The sequence below is a fragment of the Rhodamnia argentea genome, chromosome 1 (assembly GCF_020921035.1).
Source record: "Rhodamnia argentea isolate NSW1041297 chromosome 1, ASM2092103v1, whole genome shotgun sequence".
Classification (NCBI taxonomy): domain Eukaryota; kingdom Viridiplantae; phylum Streptophyta; class Magnoliopsida; order Myrtales; family Myrtaceae; genus Rhodamnia; species Rhodamnia argentea.
In genome coordinates this window covers 13,883,362-13,906,890 of record NC_063150.1, presented here as the reverse complement: position 1 = coordinate 13,906,890, position 23,529 = coordinate 13,883,362, and the positions used below count along the sequence as shown (strand labels likewise).

General features: G+C 41.5%; 1 protein-coding gene across 1 annotated transcript; it reads right to left on the bottom strand.

The window, feature by feature from the left end:
* Window positions 1-450: 450 nt before the first annotated feature.
* On the bottom strand, window positions 451-2,579 carry LOC115757195 (polygalacturonase 1 beta-like protein 1). Its single transcript, XM_030697325.2, is given in 3 exon segments — window positions 451-1,142; window positions 1,144-2,268; window positions 2,356-2,579. Coding segments are annotated over 3 exon segments (1,896 nt in total). The 5' UTR covers window positions 2,437-2,579; the 3' UTR covers window positions 451-452.
* Between the last annotated feature and the right edge of the window lie 20,950 nt (window positions 2,580-23,529).

The following is a 23,529-nucleotide window of genomic DNA, read 5'->3' as shown; positions in this document are numbered from 1 at the left end:
GACATTCTCGGCCGAAAACCGCATCTCGTTGTAAGTTTTTCGCAGGCCGTTCGAACGCCCCGAAAGCATGGGAGAAAGACATTTTCGCAGGACAGTATGGGAATGGGATGACCAAAGAGTGAGAGGAGGCTGAGAGCCAGTTCAGAGAGGCTCAGAGGAAGTTCAAAAATCTTCTTGGCTCGTTTCGTTTGAGCCCTCCATTGATTGAGGAATCCAATCAGAAGATAGATAGAAATTGGAAAAGAACCCACGATTTAGATTTTTAATCCCTGTGATGAGAGAACAGTAATTTGGTAATTAATTTCCCCATAAAAATTACTTGAGGTAATTACAAAATGGGCTCGTGCCAGCAGCTAATGTCTCTTCATTTTTTTATGATTTTAGCCAATGGTCCGGACCCAAATTGTCAAATCCCGAGCACCACAATAAACCCACCAATAATTCCGAGTCTTTCAGTCGGCGATCGTCCAAGTCAGGTCATTCTCGAAGATCCAATGGCAGACCTCGATCTGGCCCGGCCGCGACCCCAAGACCAAGAACGCCCCGTGGGTGGCGCTCCACGCCGATGTGTCGACGTGGCAGATCGCCACGCCATGGTTGATCTTGAGCTTGGTCTTGGGATCGAGCAGATCCGCCTCGTAGACGCGGACCTTGGGGACCGAGTGGCAATAGTAGAGCAGGTAGGGGAAGAGGGTCTGGTGGCACGACACGGACTTGGTCACCTTCCCGCCGTTGATCCCCTGGACCGTCCCAACCATGACATCGTGCCTTGACCCGGCTGTGCTCTCCGTGGACCGGGCCGCGACGTTGCGGCCTAGGATCGACGTGGCGAAGTCGATCATGTCCTCGATGGACCCCACGCACCGCTTGGTCTCCCCGGCGCTGGGCGCCCGCTCACACTCCGCCAGCGCGTCGGCCATCATCGCCTCCATCGACGAGTTGTCCCGCGCATGGAAGATCCGCTTCAGCTCCGCGAGCTTCGAGGTCGAAAAGGGTAATTTGGACGAGATTGTACGGGGCAAAAACGACCTTTGGGGCATTTTATCCCTAATGTCCGGCATTGGCATCACCGTCCCTCTCTTCAGCATCGATTCCCTGAAGAACTTGCCTGGCTCCACCCACCTATTCACAGCTCTGCCGCGGATCGCCATCGCCCGCCGCCGCTACCCCAGTGGCGTTCGCGTACTGGGCGAAGGTGACGCCGGTCTTGCGGTAATCCTTGAAGGTGTTGTTGACGCCGTAGGTCTTGAACCCAATCGCCTGCCCCTTCGCGCCCTGACCGTAACCGCTGAACTTGTCCGTGCCTTCGTTGAAGGACTTGCCGTAATTCGCGAAATTGACCTTCGCCGAGTTCGAGTTCTTGGCGTACGACTCGAACGAATCGTCGCCCACATTGGACTGGTCTCTGTAATTCGCGAATCCGTCGCTGATCCCGTTCCCTCCGTCGCCATAGCTCTTAAAGTCGTTCTCCGGGACATTCCCGTTGTTGCCGTAGTTCGTGAAGGTGTTGTTTGCGCCGTTGCCGCCCTGGCCGTAGCCGTTGAATCCCGAGTTGATGACGTTGGAGTCGGAGGCATACTCGGTGAACTTGTTCGGAGCCCCGTTACCATTCTTGCCATAGCTGCTGAAGCTCTCGGAGCCAGCGTTGGTGCTGCCGGTGTAGGCGGCGAACGTCTGGGCCCGGCCGTTGGCGTCGGAGCCGTAATTGTTGAAGTTGAGGTTGGGCACGTTGACGTCGGGGTTGTAGTTCTTGAACTCGCCCGTCCCCCCGGTGGTGCCCCCGCCGTAGCTGTTGAAGCTCTGGTCGACCACATTGCCATCGGGGCCGTAGTTGGCGAACTGGTCGCCGTGGCCGGAGGAGTCGTGGCTGTACCGGCGGAAGGTGTCGATGGGGACGTTCTCGCCGTCGGAGTAGTTCTTGAACGAGTCGAGGCCGCCGAGCCGGTCGGTGCCGTAGTTGGAGAAGTTCTTGTTGCTGTAGACGGCGAAGTTGGCGTCGGTCGGGTGCTTCTCGAGGCTCGGGCCGAGTTCCGGGAAGCAGAGCAGCCGGGCGGCGGCGCAGAAGGCCGGGAGGTGGTCCGCTAGGGAGCCCTTGGCGGCGAGCTTGGCAAAGGCGGCGGCGTCGACGGCTCCGAGCGGTGAGGCCTTGGAGAGCAGGAACGCGGGCTTGGGGAGGGCGTTGGCGATCTCCTTGTTCCAGTACCGGAGGAGGTACGCCCTGGGGGCGAACGGGCTGTCGGAGGCCCCTCCGGCGCCAGCCAGATCCACCTGCATTGGCCAAGGAGATAATGAGATTCAACATAGGAAGAGATTGGATCGATAGAGAGAGAGAGAGAGAACGAGCAAGAGACTTACAGAGAGGAGCGAGAGGAGGAGGAGGAAGAAGCAGCAGCAGAGGAGTGAGAGCGGGTCGACGGGATTGACTCGGACCAGCATTATCGTTCCGGAGGGCGAACGAGCGAGGTCTGTTGCGGCGATGGCGAGGATGTTATGTTGGCGTCTGTTGTTCCTGTCGGCCAGGGATTTATAAAGCCATTGTTCCCACCAGAGAAGAAAGAGGCTGGTGAAGAATGCAGAGAATGTGATGGGCCAGATGGGGGATGAATCCAGTGAAGAAGAAGAAGAAGACGACGACTCCAAACACGCTCTTTCGTTTTTTTTTTTTTTCTTTTGGCCTTATCCCCTCCTTAATCGGGGCAAAATTCGTGCAGAACTCTCGTGGAACCGCTGATTATTACAATTGTTGCTGTGTGAATGTGGAGGCGAGAGGCAAAGCGTAGCTTAAATAATGACGTCTTGCTTTGAGAGGAGTTATTAAAAAGATAGGCTGGGAAACGAAAAGGGTTTAGAGGAGCATTGAATGGGAAATACACGTACTTAAGTAGAACGGTCGAAAGTTATCGTTAACCCCCCACCGACGGTGTCCAATATTTAGGGCATTATCGAAAATTACGCCCTTGATTACCTCAAAATTTGGGGGAAGTGAATTTGGACCTAATGTTAGACCCAAAAAAAAAAAAAAAAAAATTAGACCTAATGTACTTGGTCATCCCGCCATTAAGGATTTCCGCACCCGTGCGTCCCGTCGATTAGAAGAATTTACCGCCAAGAGGAGCATTAAAGTGGCAAATTGTTATTAGGGGATCGGACCGATGAATGGGGCGAGAATCATCCAACTCAAGTTAGAGCATACCCTTTTTCCCTAATTGAAAGAAGCTCTCGATCCCCATAGAAAGATGAGGAAATTTTACCGCTCGTGGTAACGCTTTGTCCGAGTAACATATTTGCATTTCGACAAAGTCATGTCGTGCCACTCTCGAAAACGAAATGCTAAGACACACGATTATTGAATTAGGGGATCGGATCGGCGGATGGATTGAGAACCTTCCGCCTCGAATTAGAGCGTACTCTTTTCCTTGATTGGAAAAGGACCTCAATCCCCACGGAGCAATGAGGGAATTCTAACCCCACTCACGGTGTCCGAGTCACATATTTTGCATTTCGCCGAGAGAAAGTCGTGTTGTACCACGCTCGAAAACGAAATATTAGTTACACAATTATTGAATTGGGAGCGCCAGTTGTAGAAACGAAATAGACGTTACCATCACGCTTTGTGCTGGTGGGCAATTTAACGTCGCCGTCTAAGTATGCCGATCAAAAAAAGAAAATTCGCTCGACTTTCTTAAACGCCGACAACACGCGTCCCGAAAAAAAAAAAAAAAAAAAAGATCTTACTAGTTTGGAAATCGAAAAGTTTACACATGTAATACGTTCTGACTAAGAAACATCTTAGTCGGAACGAACATCCTCTGATTGTCGACGAGATAGCGTCACGAATGTTTAGGCATTTGCATTTAGGACACTCAGTTAATACAATCTATCTTCTCCTTTTTTACCAATAATGCTAAAAGGGGATCGAATGAACCAACTGTCGAGCAGAGTGGGACTCTGCGCGAGGACAGGACAGACTACCCCTGCTGTAAAACCACGACTGAAAGATCGCACAAACTTTTGACCCCCAAAAAAAAAAAAAAAAGATGGCACAAAAACGAAATTCCCCCATTAAAAAAATTAAAAAAGGAAAAAAAAGGGCATTGAAGTGGGCTGCTGAGTGAGCATCAACACGGGCCCGTGTCTTTCTCGATGCCGCGTTTTGCTGAGGTGGCGCCCTCCGATTGGTCCGCGCGTCGATTTCGCCTTGGATTTTGACGCGGCAGCTACTCAACTCAGCCCAATTTGTTTTACGCTGCGAAACTCTCCCCAATTTCTTCATTTCATTTCCCCTCTTAATTTTTTTTATTGTATTCCATTTTATTTTAGGGTTAATATCACGGAAAAACCCTAAATTGATATAACTGTGAAAAATTTATCTTAAATTATTTTTTTGACCATAAAAAGTCACAAACTAATACGTTTGTGATAAATTTACTTCAAACCGATACACCTACGATAAATTTACCATTCATTAATTTTCGTTAAATTTAACCATCAAATTATTGAATTAAATGACACATGACAGTTCATAGGTATACCAATTTAGAGTTTTTACCCTCTATTTGTTATAGGTATATCAATTTGGGATTTTTAGTAATATTAACCCAATTTAACGAAGGGTAAATTTGTTAAGGACGTATCAATTTGAGATTTTTCACGGTAAAAAAAATTAGTTTAAGATAAATTTGTCACAAGTGTACCGGTTTAGGATTTTTGATGGTTTGGGATAAATTTATCAAATGTGTAATGGGTTGTGAGTTTTCGTCATAAAATAATAATTTGAAGTAAATTTGTAATAGATGTACTAGTTTAGGATTTTTGACAGTATTAATCCTTTATTTTATTTATTTAGTTCCACCTCTTTTAACATTTTCCTCTTCGGGTCGGATCCTTTTCGAGATCCATCTTTTCCCACCGTGCCCTTATTCATTAGAATGTGCGAACACTGACGACCTCATGACGGTGGCAAGTCTGGCAATTACACAGAAAAATGCGTGGCGAATTTGGCAATTTCGACAATAGGCCCCCTTTCGGGTCGGGTCTGCAGTATTTTTTGCTGAAAATTCAGTGAGTTTTGGGACTTTTGATCGTCAGTGTTGGTCCTCCGCCGATGATCATCATTGTATAGGCGACGCGTGCGTTTGGAGTTAATTGGATAATTGAATTCTAAAATTGAGGAGAAATTCGAAAAAAAAAAAAAAGAAAAAGAATGGTCCATCAGTCCATGTGCCATTGCCCACATTGAAATTTGAGTTTTACGTAATTTTCGTTTCAGGACGGGTTTGGTCCACGAACTATTTGGTCATGATGGTCACAAATCATGACACGTGGACCATAGGTACTATGTACGCTCAATCTGAATTTTCCATTTGCATCCGTATGAAAAACTCCGACCAACGAGTGACGCGCGGGGCAACACTTCTTTTCTGAAATCAACTTTCGGGAAGAAATAAATTTCTTTTACTTCTTCAAATGGCTCTAAAACTGCTTTTGGAGCACAAATTCTACTTCATAAGTGTTGTCATGCACGCCTTGAGTTTGTCGGGATTGAGAAAAAAAAAATTAGAGATCCCTCCTTACGTATTGTAATGACACGACGGTGACACGTGGGTCAAGCTTGTCAATAGGAAGCAAGCGTTTTTAAGACACTTAACATAAAAGTTGGTCGTGGATGCATGTCGGGCGGATAAGTATGAATGGCCGGTCGATCGCACCATATGCTTATGTCGTCACTTCCTCGAAATCGGGTACCACATGTCGCCGAATAGTTACTAGCGTATCATCGCGACAGACAAAAATCCAAGCTTGGTACGTTGATTGACATTGCATTCCAGAGCGAGCCATCGCTCTCCTACTGCCGTTTCAATGCTTTGATCCATCGAAGTTTGACGGAGTGAACCGACTCGACGACACCGACAAGGCATGGACAATTCGGAATCGACCGGCATTCAATCGACCCGCTCGTACATACCGCTCGCGATGATTGTGGATGGACCCTCGTCGCGTTCATTCTCGCATGTTTTTTTCCGGGTCCATCGGGTGCCACTGCTTTCTGATGCACATGCTAGGTTTGACGGAATGATCGAAGGTGGGCGTGCTTTCAATGGCGGTCTATTTTGTTCGCCATGTCGTTGAATTGGTGTATCATAAAGGAAGATTCCATTTCACATGAAAGAAAGATATATCACTTCAAAATGAAAACGGAAATCTCACAAAACAAGTAAATCTAAAAAGTGAATCGACTTGATACAGCCGGTAGAAACTCGCTCATTCCTCAAAGACGAATCTGTCGCAGCATTCAGACACAACCTGTGATCGATCATCGAATCTCGCATCATTATCGGTGATGAGCACATGAGAAATCCCTTTCCAAGAGGCGGCGTGCCCCTATGTTCGGCGTTCCTAGCACCATCAACGTATAGAGGCAACAACAAAATAAATAGATTGAAAAAGTACAGAAAACGCCTTATGAATCCCAAATCTATAACTAGATCTGGATAAAAGAGCACTCAAATCTAATTCTAACTTTAGATCGAAAGAGAATAGCTAGAAAAAGATACCGGTTGCTCACAAAATCACTTTTAGATAAGTCAATTGCTGAAGACAGGAAAAGAAGCTTCGAAAACTTACAGAGCGCTCGACAATCTAGAGCAAACACCCGGAGCCAAAACGACCGAGTAGATACGAAAATAACAAATTATTGCAAGACACTCGTGATTCGATCTTTCAGAGCTCAAGGATGTTGATCGCTTCATCCAAGAAATTAACAATCTAAAAGATAGAGGAATAAGGAGATCTAAAGGAAGAGGAAGGAAGGGGGGGGGATTCTCTCCCTCAGGAACGGAAAAAAAAACATATAATTATAAAAATTTTAATTTTTTTCAATTTGATCCTAAACCTTTTGAAATTTCACTAATTTAATCATAAATCTATTATTAAGATAATTAGCCTAAAGGACTATATTGACATGTTGTCAAAAAATTTAGAACTATGATAAATTGTGAAAAATTTGAGGACTAAATTAACAGATTTAGAACTACATTAGCACAATCGAAAATTTTAGAACTGAATTGGTTAACGCATAATAAATTTAAAACTTTTTGAACAATTATTCCTCGTGATGCGCGTGAAGACCTTGAGAAACGCCGACTGACTAAGGCAAATCCAACGTAAATGTTTGACTTTTGTGTAGAACAGATGCAACGACATTATTTGACTTTTGGTTGTTTTCGAGCTTACGTTTGTCGTCTCGTAACGGACCTCCCCCCGCGACATTTTTTAAGGAAGCGGTCGGTTGATGGATGAATTCATTCATATTTTCACATAACTTTTCCTTTTCTTTTTATGTGCTCCATGATAGATGAATTTGCATAATTTATCAATACATCCTGTCAAGTTATTTCTTTATTATTGTTAATTTATTATCGTTTCATAAATCATAGGTGATTTCTTGCTTTTTTACTGTTCTACGTTATGAGTTCCATATCAATCCAACTACATGTTTCCATGGTATTCTTAGCTTAAGTGCATATTTTTATGCTTATTGAATTGCTAGATTTTAGCCAAAAATAGATACTAGTGACATATAATTAAACATGCGTACTAATCGATAGGGCACATTTAGTATGCACCACATATGTTATCTTTAGGTGCATAATTAAATTAACTAACGTATGGGAACCATACATTCATCTCTCAAAAATTTATGTTATAACTTAGAAAATATATGAGATCCGGTCATCTTTAACTTTCTTATGCTCGTTATCATTTTGATAAAGTAGGTTATGATTAGATTATTCAGTATTGTTATTTTTCAAAGCAAGTCATTCCGTGAGTTAACTAAGCACTTAGCATGTGATTTCATCTCAAAAAGAGATTAATGTACGCTCTTTAGTGTTTTATTTTTCCATTATGTTGTTTCCCTCAAACTTTGAAAAAAAAAATTGTTAAAAATACCAAAATTGTGACTTCTTTACAATCTTGAGGCAAATATGGAGAAAAATATCACGTCATCAATGTTTGTGCCTGCTGCTCAATTCCCTTTCTTTTCCTTTTGCAAAATCTAAAAATGGTAAGAGATGAGCATAAGAGTCAGCTACGGGGCTCACGACATGACTCGAAGTTATGACCTCGTAAAAGAAGACGGGATATTTTTACCACGTGGCCATCACACTCGGCATTACCTAATTCTCTCTTCTGCCGGGCCTTGTTACGGTGAAAAGCAACGACACGTGGCAGTAAATTGATACTTAAAAACATTATCACACAGGTATTGACTGTGACACAACCTATGTAAAAGCAAGTGATACGACCTCTGTATTAATGACTATCCTTAAAATCCTCGCACTTTCCCTTCAACAGCATTTGTCTGCTATGAGATAAAGACTCCTCTAAACTCCAATTCTATTCAAAGAAAGGCCAGTCAAACTGCAGATTTCAAGGGAACGGGGAGCTCCATGCACGTCACCCCAAACGGAAAAAATTGTCTTAATGGACAGCTCTTAATTTTACTAGCTCCCAAACCTCGACCTTGACATCAGACAAACCACACCACCTTATTCTCAGTGACGATCCACTGGCTTCGTCTCATCTAATCTAAGGTATCGTAAGCCATACACGCGATGCAAACGACGCGCAACTTGCCGCTTCTCTCTCCCGGACCTTCATCCCGATCCCCAGCAAGAAGCTCATGAGGTTTCTCATCGCATAATTTCTGTGAGCGATCTGAACGGTAGCAGCTAAGAAGCATAGACTAAAAGGAATAGCTAAAAAGTTCAGGAAAAATGCCAAAAAAAGAAAGGAAAAGAAAAAGGAGAAGGTGAAGAAAGTCGAGGCAAGAATGGAGGAGCTGGTGATGCAACTTGTGCAATGCGTACACTTCCATGCATAAAATACACACATAAATAGAAATCAAAATCAACAAGTAAGTGAATAAATAAAATAATGAACAATCAGTTCTCTTCCCACTGCTCACTGAGACCTTCAAACCGTGTTGACTCTCTCTCTCTCTCTCTCTCTCTCTCTCTCTCTCTCTCTCTGTGTTTATTTCTACTGGTCTCTCCTGACCACTGCCACTTGTGATCATCAGTTTTTGTGCACTTGTTTCCTAACTTTATCTTGGATATACGCCATGCTCCCGCTCCCCACATTCGTTGAGATACACGTTAAGCTGTGTTATAGAAGTCCTATATAAAAAAATTAATGTGACGTTGAGCAGTTAATATATCCTGAGTAGCCCATAACTCAATGATCTAAAATTTTGAGTAAAGAAAGGTTGAACTTAATATATTGATAGGGTCGGACTTGGGCTTTTCCTTCCTCTCAGCGATTTTTCAGGTGAAGATATTGGGTTTGTGCTGCACCCTCCCAACAACATTGACCTTTTTTCTCTCTCAAAGTGTTCTAATGGCCATAAACCCTAAGTTTCTTAAGCATCTGGAGCCCAAGATTCATACCCATTGTTCCCTGCGTCGCATGTAGTAAAATATTCATCTTTCTCTAGTTGTATGCATAGAAAAAACCGTCCTGTTTAGGCACACAGAAATCGAAAGAACCAGCTGAGACAAACTGCTAGATTCACTGACATGTACATTGGACAATGAGCAAGCGAGTCCACGTTTGTCTCTCTTTGCGAAAATCAGAAACTTGTTTCTGTAAGTTACAGTTCCGGCAAAACTCACATGGTTGGGGTGTTCTTCCCTTGAAATCTGCAGCAGCCAACCTGAACAGCATACCTAATCCAATCTCTCTTGTTGCAAACATTCAAGGATCACATGAAGTGACAGGAAGACAGTTTCAAAAAGGTTGACCCTTGTTTTTTTTCTCTTTATTTTAAGTTGTTAAACAAGCTGGATTTCTGACCCTTGTCTGTAACAGATCACAAAGTGATCGGCTCAACCTGTTCTTGAAAATGTTCCGGATCGAGAATCATATGGTTGGACAGCGCAAGCAGATCCTCGTCAACCTGTTCTAACACGTTTGTTGACTTTATACCTTTGGAACTGTTAAGCTATCTTGATAACTTAAAATATGGAATTTCTACATTCTTGACACATTTCACCCCTAAAAAGTTCAGCATTTAGTTCTACACAGCCTCTTAGAAGACTTTTGTGTTTTGGGGGAGAGTTCTTAGATTAGATGTGATTCTGTGAATAAAATGATTTTTAAACCAAAGGGTCATCTCCTTGATCACATGCTAAGCGACAAGAACAGCCATCTGTTGGGATAAGGACAAACCCCATTTAGGTTTAGTTATATAGTTAAATCCAGAAAGATTCTACCAAACCTTACTGGGCCTTGCCGACGGTTTTCCTGATAATCATGTGCCGCTGCTGCTTCCCAAAAACTCAAAAAAAGAACCAAACAAAGAAAAAGGATGTGCGCATGAAAGATTGCAGAGTATCTCAGCAAGGCCCTCTCACTTCCTTTTGAGAAAAAGAAAAAGGGAACAAAAAGAGAGCAACGTGTAGAGAGAAACATGTAAAGCTTGCATATCGTTTAGATACAAAGTTAAATTGTAATGCATGCATCACTTTCTGGAGAATGCAAATAAAACATACAAAAATGCATGAGATTATGTTTGGATTTATGCTTTTATGTTTGGGCATGATGTAAGAGTTTGTCCGATGTGGGCTACATTAATTAAGATTGTAATTTTGCCGTTTTACGGAATTGGTCTAATAATTTAAGATATAATGATTTTTAATTAGTCAAATATGAGTATGGCTTGTGTGGGCCGAGTTGAGCCTAGCCGGTGATGAGAAGGCCTGGCTCAAAATTCTATAAATAGTGTTCAAGTTTCTCTTCTAACTCTACAAGCATAGAAACCACCTCACATAAGAAGTAGCTTGAGAATTACGTTGTGAGAGGCTTTCTCATTGAGCCAGTGATACAGAGGACGATAGAGAAGAAATACTTGAGCTTTGGATCGTTACTATTCCGCATTAAAAACAATGGATTCCAAATTAGGTGCACAAATTTCTTTTCCCTGTTATTGTGCTTATGGATTCTAGCTATGGTGTTCCTGGAGTGCCATTTTCATGGCTTACACATAATGCATCCATTGTGTCCAAAAATGTAAATCAAACACACGAAAATGCAGGAACTTATGTTTGTATTTATGCATATATGTTTAGAGTTTTTGTCTGTTTTTCTGCTAGTTGCTTTGTTGAAATAAGCTGGTTTCCAAACACAGGATAATAAAAATAACAATGTCGATAAGATAATTAGCACAACACTTAATCTTGTGAATCTTTTAGGGTTTACGATTGAAAAGAATCAAAGGGCATGCGCCACCAAATTTGAAAAAAAGAAAAGAAAAATTAAAAGTAGAGGAGGCACGCTGCAAAGGTTTTCTTATATGAAAATCCAGTGGAGTCCAACTTTGGAATAACCATAATCTTTTACATCCGCAACATTTTCAACTTCTGACCTAAGTTTCTGAACGACATTGGCGTCGAACTTATCAATTCCCACGTTAACGCACACCCAAAAAAATCTGGACGTCCTCGAAAGTCTGTTTGTCCACATTATTGCAATGACTGGAAATCGTTTTTATTAATCAGTGCGAAATAGGTCGGCCCAGCTTCTGAACGTGCCATGTTCTCCGGTATACCAAGACGGTCATGGATCATCATCCTGACAAGAAAAAATCGTCCAAGCAGCGAAGCCACGATAAAAGTAAAGAAAGATCCGTCAGATTTCCAAAGTCAAAGTTACAATAATGGTGGGAACATGTGCACGATCTACAGTCGCAATGTGACTATGAAAATGCGTCCACTTAGCAGAGAGGAAAAGTTCAATGTGGCTATGAAAATGCATACAATTTATTTTTTTTAACGTGGCCGACCTTTTGGTCCTACGCACAAAGAGTAATTACTAACACGAGGTTTCCATCGGGACCGGCTGCTTTTCCATAGTACACTTAATTAGCCGATAATTACGATCGATTCAGCAAAGATTAAGGAGGGCCATGCAACCTAATGATGTTGCCTCAAATCATAAGATCTCAAATGTTTTATTGTAATATAATATCTCCCACTTGAACATGATGGGCCATGACCTTGACATTTTTTTTTATCAATATTGCAATAAATTTTTGATTTTTTCAATTTTTTCTTTACTGTTTTTATTTTTCTGCACGTAGGACCAAAGCCAAGTAGAACAACTAGTGTCCACATCAACAATTTTCGGTAAGATTGGATGGATGGACTGAGTTGGTACAAATGCAAAAGATTTAGGATTGAAATAGCAAAAAAAAAAAAAATGATTTAGGATTGAATTGTCATAATTACAGCATGTTTATGATTTTCTTGATAATTTTTTCCCCAACCATTGGTCCTACACATGCCAAATAATTACTAACATGAGTTTTCCGTCAGCAGCTGCGGCTATTCCATACTATGCTTCAATTAACCAATAATTACATTTGATTTGGTAAAGATAAGGAGGGCCATCTAACCTAATGATGTTGCCTCGAACCATAAGATCTCAAATGTTTTATTGTAATATAATATCTCCCACTCAAACATGATGGGCGCTGACGTGGACATTTTTATCAATATTTCTATAAATTTATAAAAAAAAATTATATTTTTTTTTCCTTTTTCTTTACTGTTTTTATTTTTCTACACTTAGAACCGTGCCACGTAGAATAATCAGCGTTCACATCAACGATTTTTAGCCAAGATTGGGTGCATGATCTAAATTGGCACAAATGCAAAATGTTTATGATTAAATTGACAAAAAAAAAAGGTTTTTGCACTGAATTGACACAATTGCAATAGGTTTATGATTTTCTTGATAATTTTTCTCCGACCCTTGGTCCTACACACGCTGAGTAATTACTAAGATGAGGTTTTAGTCGGCAGTTGCTGCTATTCCATACTATGCTTCAATTAGCCGGTAATTATATTTGATTCGAGAAAGATTAAGGAGGACCATCTAACCTAATGATATTGCCTCGAACCACAAGATCTCAAATATTCTTTTTTGAAAAAAACAAATCGATCGATATCTCATCCTATTTTAGTTAGATCTTACTTTTGGCCAGGACTGCCAAAGATAAGATTGTACACCAATGTAGCCAATAAGAGCACCATGTCATATGGGCTTTCTGTATGATATAGCACATCCTTTCCCCCACCAACAAAAAATGATGACGCAAAGCTTAGGTCATCTTGTTGTCATATGTTATACCAATTACCGATTGCTTGAAGATAATTGCTTTGACCCCTTTTTGTGTTAAAAGAGATGGACTACTATAAACAGATGTTATTTTAAAGAGGCATGGCTAATATATGTATGATTGGGATTGGGGAAAATTATCCAAAAAGTCCTAAATATATTGTACTTGCGGCCGGTTCGTCATAAATATTTTTGACAACTTGCCAATTCAGTCTTAAACCTTTCAATTTTGCTAATTTGGTCCTAAACGATTTAGTGATTTGCCAAATTAGTCCTAAACCTTTTAACAAGTAATCAATTTAGTCCGGTCAATTACTCAAATAATAGGTTTAGGATTAAAATGGCAAAATTTTGAAAGATTTAGGACTTAATTGGCAAAATTTCAAAAGGTTTAGGACTAAATTGACACAATTGAAAAGTTTATGACTAAATTAGAAAATCCCCAAAAGGTTTAGGATTAAATTGGTACAATTGAAAGATTTAGTACTGAATTGATACAAGTATAATAGGTTTAGGATTTTTTTTGGTAATTTTCCTATTAAATTTGTGAGTATTTACACAAACTCTTGTGTACAACATCTAATCTAATCTAATCTAATCTAATACATAAACAAAAAGTGACTTTTGCACATACGATAAAATGTTTTTAAAAGAATCAAGACGTACTTTTTTAAAATACCAACGTATTTATAGATATTACATCTATTTAGCTAAAATATCTATAGTAATAAGCAGCAAAATATACCTAATACTAAAAGTAACTTTTGCGCTCATTAAATGCTTTGAATTTTAATGAATGGAGTAATTTCTTTTCCAAGTGAAAACTTAAGGGTACTTTCAAGAAAACAGTGAAAGTACAGAGGAAAATTAAAAAAAAAATAAATATCAACATTGTCATGGATATTTGATCAACTAAGTACTAATATCTAAAGTACCAAGTAGCAAAATTAACTCCGCGAGAATGTGAGTTTTTTTTAATGAATCTGTTTTTATGTTTTTTCGTACTATACAATAATACTTTGGCTCCACATAAAGTTAACTCTATCATGCATGATACTTCACATAACAATATAATATGGAGAGGAAAATTGACGCTGGTGCTAGCAATATAATACACCAAAGAGATTAAAATCACTTCGATTCCATTCCAATACACACAACTTTGTTCCTTGTCAACTTCATGAAGAACGGGGGGTACGATACTCAGGTCGTCACAGACTGAGGGTAGCTTGTAGAGAATCGAAAGAGACGTGAAGTTAGCAAGTTGAGATTGCAAACACATCGATCTTTACTCTTCACTCTTCTTTTGTTCGAAGGAATCGCTCCAGTTGAGGGATTGTATGTAGCTTGTGTGAATGTGGCAAAATGAGAGGACAAGCACATCAAAAGATAACTCGGTGCTTTATATCAAACTAAGGCAAAACGGAAAAACAGAAGAGATGGATCAGGACGACTTTAGGAAGATCATGTTCTCTTCACCTAAATGTTTGTTGCTACGTTTTGTCTCTGGTACTTGGAAGGACTCGCCCATGCAGATCTCGATTCTGTTGCCTTGACGTAATTCTCAAACCACGTCAAATTTATGGATCTCGTTCGTCTTCTCGTGTTTGGTAATAATATCCTCAAAACAACATTCTTTTGTGTTTCCAGACATGCTGAGCTCCACATATTCTTGTACAGCTAAAGGGGATCGATTCCATAAAAGATGATATCCATAAATGATTGATAGCACGTAAGGATTGTCCGAAACCACTATCGCAAATGCTCTTTGTTTAGGGTTTTGTGGGAAAAGTACACTAGAAGTACCATAACTTTTGTACGGCGTTCACTTGAGTGTTATAACTTTCAAAATGTTCACTTAAGTGCCATAACTTTTAAAAATCGTTCACTTGAGTGCCATGTTGACGTGGCAGCCGAAAAAGTTACTATAGACGCTGGAAAAGTTACTGTAGCACGTGCGGAAAAGTTATTGTAGATGCCGGAAAGATGACGTGGCACACCGGAAAGTTGACGTGGCATGCCGAAAAAGTTACTGTAGCACTCAAGTGAACAATTTTGGTCCGATATAGCACTCAAGTGAACGATTTTTGAAAGTTATGGCACTTAAGTGAACGTTTTGAAAGTTATGGCACTCAAGTAAACGTCGTACACAAGTTATGGCACTTCTAGTGTACTTTTCCCGGGTTTTGTTGTTGGTTTGTTTCATGGAGCATTGATCCGCCGAGGTAAAGCTAAACTCGGGATAAACTAGGATTGGTAGTGGAATCCCGAGTTTTTCCACCTGTCCAACGGGGTCATTTTAGAAAGTTGTGGCTTGTTCGAGTCGGAGCGAGCTCATTGAGATTGGCCTAGCCCTAATCCTTTTCGTCGAGCTTGATCTTGCATACATCCTGCCGACACGCATCAATCCATTGTTGTGGCAACAATTTCTTGTAATTTTGTTCAAAGGTTACAAAATGGTAAAATTTTAAATAAAGGCCCGAAGTACTCTTATGTTTTCTAATAAAAACATAAAGTTGACCTTATTTCAAATAAAGGCATGGAGTTCCTTTATTTTCTTAAATAAAGGCTTGAAAAGCCTGAAGTGATCACATCAATCTCAAAAAAGCGCCCGACTCACAAGTTGGTGAGGGGCATTTTCGCCATTTATTTTTTTATTTTTCTTTATTTTTTGCTTTTTCTATTTTTTAGAAATTAAAAAATCTAAAAGTTAAAAAAAAAACCCACACACGTATACACACACACAAGTGGGAAGGCAGCCTTCTCCTTATGGCCGCTGCCCATCGCGACCCTCTCCTTGCTCTAGCGAGGGCCTGTTGGCCCTTCCCTCTAGTTGTCGGGGTCATTGACCATCACCCCCGTCCTCCCGAGTGTATTTCTTTTTTTGTTGTGACTTTTATTTTTTTTAATTCTTAATTTAACTAAAAATTAGGTTTAGTTTTTATTTTGACAAAAATGCCCTTAACCGGCCGGAATATTTGGCAAGGTCAATTAACCGGCCAGGTCGGGCCCTTATTTGAAACAATTATGGCCACTTCATGGCCTTGTTTGAAATAATCATGGCAATTCAAACCCTTATTTGAAACAATCATGGCATTTTCAGGCCCTTATTGAAATAAGGACCGTTTCAAACCCTTATTTGAGAAGATGATCGCACTTCAGGCCTTATTTGAAATTTTCCCTTACATAATTTTAAATAACTTTTGTCGCTTTTGAAAGTCGAAGGTGACAAAATAAGGTTGTATTGCTCAAAGGCGACACATATTCATTTGTTGAGTCTACGGTGGCAAAAACTTGTCATCTTCGCTCAATTTCTAAGGTGAACTAGGTTCCAAAGGCGACCGATAGTTTTTTGTTGCATTAGGTTAACCGTTTAGACTAGACATGGAGATAAATATATTTACTTTCACCGCTTTAGACCTCGTTCACTTTTTTTTCAAAATAATTTTGATCATAATCATATTTTTATTCTTGGTGTATTTGAAAATTGCTTCATGAGTTTTAAAAATAAGATAAATTCATTGTGTCAAATCTGAATAAACTCAGCAAAACAATTCAATTCATCAAATAAACATTTCACTCGATCCAACTTAAAAATAAAGTGAAATTCCTCTCGATGTGCTTGCTTCTCCATGGGTTCACCCAACCGGGTATAACCTCTAGGTGATCGAGGGGCGATGGTGACGATCGGCAGCAGAGATGATGGGTGGTACAACTGGAGGTAGACAGCTGAGTGTGTGTGGTGTGTGTGTGTGTGAGAGAGAGAGAGAGAGAGAGAGAGAGAGAGAGAGAGAGAGAGAGAGATTATGTGTTTCTTTAATTTTTTTTTCCTTTTTTCATTTGTGACCAAATTGGTTGGTCGCCGTGGGTATTTATCTTTCATTTTTCAAATATTTTATTTTTAAAAAAAATCCATTCTAGAAATATTGTTGTATTACTATTAATGAAGCAATCCTATAAAAATTTTGATCTCAATTTTTATTTAAAAAATCTATAAACAACTCATGCATGTTTGTAAAGTACGGTATGACCACACTGTAAGAGAATTATGTGGTTTCATATGAATGATTGTGAATGATAATGTCATCTTATTAAATTATAAGCAAAATTGCCTTAAATATTTTGAATCATTAAATATTGAAAAAAATAGTTTTGGTAAAATACATAATACAAAGAAAGTTAATAATTGAGATCTCTCGGTCAAAGGTAGGAGGCCCGGTTTGCTTTGCATCATGTGTAGATGATTTCTGTTGGGAGCGCGTAGCAGAAGTCCAATACATTTACCCGAGGAGATCGCTAAGAGGGAGCCTAAGTCCAAGCCCATTAACATATCTAGTTGGATCCACCTTCATTCAAAAGCTTAAGATAATGAGTTATGGACCAACTTGGATCTATTAATTGCTCTACACCACATTAATTCTCCAATGTTGGACTTCTCTAACACAACTCACACGTGCATTCTAACAATCTCCCCTTCGGATGTGAGCTCTAGTGTTATGTCTGCTCCCCCTTAATCCAAGTATCCTTCTGCACCAACATATCTCAACTTGAATCTCCATCAACGCCTATCCGGTTCACATTGCTACACCACAACGCCACACCTGCCCGGAAATCGCGTTAGTCACCGGATTCCTTCATTGAGATATTCACGAAACACCGAAATGCATTGAAGGCCCACCAATCACCAATCAACCATCGCCTTTGATACCATTTGTTGAGAGTGTATAGTAGAAGCCCGATACTTTCATCTAGGTGGGTTCTCACGTGTGAGCTTCAACAAAAATAATCCACTATGATAGGATAATCGTAGTTATAATCACTCAATACGCTTGTGTTTCCCGCACCTAGATTATACCCAAACCCTAAGTGTTTACAAATAAAACAACTCACAAGTGGATATAATAAATGGAACTCACAAACACAAATCAATCGTGTTGAAGCACGTTCGCACGGCCAACAAAACGAGAACCCAGACGTCCTCTTCGTTCTCGTTCAAAGTTCGTGCGAATATCAGAAGCGTTCCTGTGTGCAGCTCCTTCGCTTGTGCGGCTTCTTCATCATAAAGTAAAAGCAAATCCCCACGTTATTTATTTGTGCCTCTTTTAAAAGAAAGTCAACAAATCTAACTTTGATTGGGACTCACCAAATTATCTCATTCCTTTAATGATGAGGCTCTGAGAACAGAAGCTACTGCACGCCTTCTTTGAGGATAATAAACAAGGCCACAATATATTCTTCAATATCCGAAGATCCGATTTATAATTCTGTTTTGCATCAGCCAATTCGAATCGATTTCATAAGCTAGTTTAAACTCGAGATAATTTAACAATTCTCTACCTTAGCTCGAGGTTTGAAACCAAGTCAATAATGCTCATCATCCATGCTAACTCTCCCAACGCCCCCACAGTGCTCACTCTCTGTAGATGCCAATAGTGCTCAAGCAAAGTTTGAACTTCGCTAAAGGAACATGCTTAGTCATCATGTCTGCTGGGTTCTCTGTTGTAGCAATCTTTTTCACAACAACCTTACCCTTCGCTAAGACATCTCGGATGAAGTGATACCCGATATTGATATGCTTTGTCCGCTCGTGATAAACTAGCTTATATGACGGATAAATCGCACCTTGGTTGTTACGGTGTATATCAACACTTTTCTGTTCTAATCCAAAGTCCAAGTGCAAACCTTGTAACCATATCGCCTCTTTCGCTACAAAAAGTTAGTGCCATGTACTCTACTTCGATCGACGACAAGGCAACGTGGTCTTGTAAGGATGCCTTCCAACTAACCGCACCACTCGCAAGCGTAAATACGTACCACGCTAAAGACCCGCACTTATCCAAGTCACTTGCATGATTAGAATCCACATAATCGGTAGTCTCACTGCCATTACTGTCCCTCGGGTATACTATACAAACGTCTGCTGTCCCCTTCAAATATCCGAGGATCCATTTCACAGCTTCCCAATGAGTTTTACCAAGATGCTTCATATAACGACTAACTACACTGACATCTTGTGAAATATCAAACCTAGTGCATACCATAGCATATATAATACTACCCACGGCACTAGAATAAGGAAGACGGGACATATGTTCCTTCTCCTCCTCGACCATGGGCGATAACTTAACTAAAAGTTTAAAGTTGTCCGCCAGCCCAGCCCACACCCGTAAGGTCACAGAACCACAACCACGATCCACAACAAAGAATAGAATGCAAAAAACACAAAAAAACAACCCATACAACAACAAGAAGACATAGAGCACGAGACATGAACACAACTAGTAAGTCAAGGTTCATACAACCACCGAAAACAACACTACGACTGAGACACGACATGGAGAACACAAAGAAACCACCTAAACAAAAGTGCGCACACAGGATACAAAGAGGGATGAGGGTCTCAAACTCCAAGGGTCGACGTCCCATCGGGTCTCATCGGCGGGGAGCATCTTCGGCAATCGCTTCAAGGGTGACGTCCGCCCGCCAGCCCTCCGGACTCGGGTCCTCCTCGATCTCCACTCGCCTCGCCTCGACTCTCCACGGGCCCGCCCATCCGCCGGTCCCCGGATCTACGACATGGACTACGTTCGGGACAGCTCGGAAGCATCGGGGGTCCATCCGCGTCCACGGCCAAGATCCCTCCATCCAAGCGGCGCCGGGATGGGGACCTCGGCGGGAATCGGTCCACCACGGCCAAGGACGGGAGTCTCGAGGGAGTCAAGTCTAGGTCCGGCCATCCAAGACATATCAGGGATCACTTCCTCCCTTAGTGGCCCGGATACAAAGTCTCATCCTTATAGGTCCAAGAGAGAAAGAAAAGGGCGGAGTCCCCGCCATCCAGGTCTAACCTCGATAATAGCATCGGGTCCCACTCAGCCGGATCACGGCCAAACCAGTCATCAAAAAGTACGGCATCGCGGCGGTCAAAGCGAGATAAAATGTGGTCCCACGAGGGATGAGATAACATCCCAAAAGGTAGGTCAACCAACCCTAGGTTACAACCTCCAAGCAACATGACATACCATACCCCCCCCGACGGACCAAATAAGGAATTAGAACATAAATTAACACAAACTTTCAATTCAATCATCAAACCTCACATACATTTCAACCACACATGGCATCAACCTCGACAATTCAAACATTCGCCGTCTCAGGCTCACTCAAGCATAAGATTCAACGACTAGGCCCGCGAAAGCATCGCTATACGACATACGATACATATATATAAATGAGCTCAATTCACCCGCGATAGCGCCCGTCGGTCCGCGTTAACGCATCGCGCACAACCCCGTTTAACGCATAAGGATACAATGTGCATACAGATATGTCATAGTATAACATCGCCATAAACCCCGTTAACGCATCGGACATTCACACAAATCCACTAGGAAATTCCATTTACAACTTCATTAACATACAATCCGACGTATTACCAACATAGGTCCACGCATCACAATTTAGACCAAATTCAATCATGACATAACCAGGGATCACATAACCATTAGAATGGTCATGGCACACAAATGCAAGAAATTCCACTTGGTTCAACAAATCACATGGAGTCCATTTAGTCCGAATTGAGTTTAATTTTCCCATCGCATTGTGACGCTCCATACCACATCACACATGTTCAATGGACTACATAGGGTCCTAACTCAGCAATTTCACCATTATCCCTCATTAAAGTCGGCCATTACACACATCTCCACAAAACAAGTCATTTTGACCCAAACACACCCAAACAAGAATCCCACATCACAACCCAAACCACCACTTAGACCCTCTCACCCCCAAACTAACATAGAAACAAGCCATTTTACTCACCAAAATTTTGGGTCTTAACAGCACTCCAAACAACCGGTTTCTCCTCCAATCTCACACAACGCCTCTATTAGGTCCAAACTCACCATCTAACATGCTCTTTAGTACTCAAGCCAAGGAATGATTAGAACCACTTACACTTGATATGGCCAAGGAGATTTCACGGAGAGGCGCCAACGAGCGCGTGGGTTCATCAACGGCGGTTTGGAAGGGTTCGCCAAAAACCAGAAAAACACCCTTACTCTCTAAAAGTGAAACCACAACTAACCAAGGAAAAGCAACCTCATGCTGAGTTCAAAGTGGCCTTACCAAGGAGATAGGCTTTAAACACAGGGCCCTAGGAACACTAGCTCGATCGGCTTCGGCGCTAAGAGGTTTCTCGGCTTCCGGGGTTTCGGACCCCACGGCGACTCAACGGCCGGCACGTAGGAACTCTAAGAGGGTGCTGGTGGTGGTGGTTCCTCGCGCAAAAGCCGAAAGGGGCGGCAGGGCAGCAAGGAGGAGGGCGGCCAGAGAGGGCCAGAGGGAGAGAATGAGAAGGGAAGAAAAATAGGGAAAGTGAGGAAGAGATGGTCGCAATGAGGAGGAAAGAAGAGAAGAAGAAAGAAAAGAAGGAGAGTGTTTCCAAAGCTTCACAAACTCCATGGTGAATAGTGATGGAGGTTGTCAATCAATAAACTATTCTAGCAATCAAGGGTTGTCAATCAAGAGACTATTCTAGTCAATCAAGTTAATCAAGAGGACTATTCTAGTCAATCAAGGGTATTATCCCCTAGTCCATCAATTTGTGTCCATGGGTCAAGGGTTGTCCTATCTTGAAATCTAAAAGCACATAGGGTTTGGTGGCTTCTAGAATTCACTAACATGGGGATTAATATTCCCTAAACGCGATTAACCTACCCTAAGTAATTAGGCCCTAAATCGATCGAGATTAAGGGTTAACCAAAATTTAAAGGGGTATTCTAAGGTCCAAATCTTCGATGAGACGATGTCCAAAAATTTATTCGTTGGACCTCCCAAATTCGATCCCGAACCAATTCCAATTTCACTCCGAATACAGATCTTGATTCCAATTTATCTCGAACTAACGGGCGGCTTATTAGGCACGTCCGTAGCAACCGCGTGATTCTCATCACTATTTAGAATACTCGAGATTTGGCGACCTCGATTGTCCCGGAATGCAAGGGTTCGTCGCTAGTTCCGATTATCCCGATCGTCATAGTTCGAATTAAGGAGATTTTGCAAATGTACGTTGCGACGGAACCACCCCCAATCGTACAACACTAGCCATATATTCCTTAATCGTTCTTAGACCAGTCCTTAACGGTCCCAAAACTTTTCCTCGACAATTCATAGGGTCTAAGTGCCATTTCTCACGCGAGTTTCCTTGGTCTACGTCTTACCTCCTAATCAGCCTTTCCCCTTCGGTTAGTCAACCCATGATTGATCAGTTCAGGGCGGGATATAATTGGAATACATCGTCGGATATTCATTCATTCATTAGTTCTGAATCGCGTCGAAATTTGGATGTCACAAAAGTGATTTGCTAATGGTGTACTCACAGACTTCATTGATTGCATATTAAAACGTGCGACAATCTTTTCAATATATTTCTTTTGAGACGGACGTAATAATCCTGCAGTCTTATCACACAAAATCTCCATACCCAAAATTTTCTTTGCAGCACCTAAATCTTTCATCTCAAACTCGGCACTCAACTGCCTCTTCAGCATATCGATATCGAGACATATTTTTTGCTACTATCAACATATCATCAACATATAATAGCAGATGTATCAAAGACCCGTTCTCCAATCTCCTAAAATAAACACAACTATCCATCCGACTTTTTAAATAATCTTGACTAGTCATGAAAGCATCAAACCGCTTATACCATTGCCTAAGAGATTGTTTCAGCCCATATAATGATTTCTTTAACAAGCAAACATGGTCTTCTTTACCCGGAATAGCAAATCCCTCGGGTTGCCTCATGTAAATCTACTTCTCCAACTCACCATGAAGAAACGCCGTTTTTACATCAAGCTGCTCCAACTCCGAGATCCCGTGCAGCAACTAAGGCAAGTAAAATACGAATATAAATATGCCTTACCACAGAAGAAAACACCTCATTGTAGTCAATACTCTCCCGCCGGGTATACCCTTTCGCAACAAGCTTCGCCTTATATCTCACTACCTCGACACCAAGAATGTCCTATTTCCGTTTGTAGACCCATTTACTTCCGACAATTTTCTAGCTCTTGGGTATTTTAACTAGCTCCCATGTCTGATTTCGATGGAGTGATTCCATCTCTTCACTTATAGCCCTTAGCCACTGCGATGACTCAAAACTAACCATCGCCTCGGAGTAAGACGAAGGCTCATCTGTCTCCACCTCTTCACCTACTGTCAAAAAATAAGCAAAAAATCTGTATAAGCATAACGTACCGATGGTTTAATTTTCCTTCTCTGTCTGGCTGTGGCTATACTACGCTGCGGTTGTACTGGTTGTTCACCGTCGCCGACTTC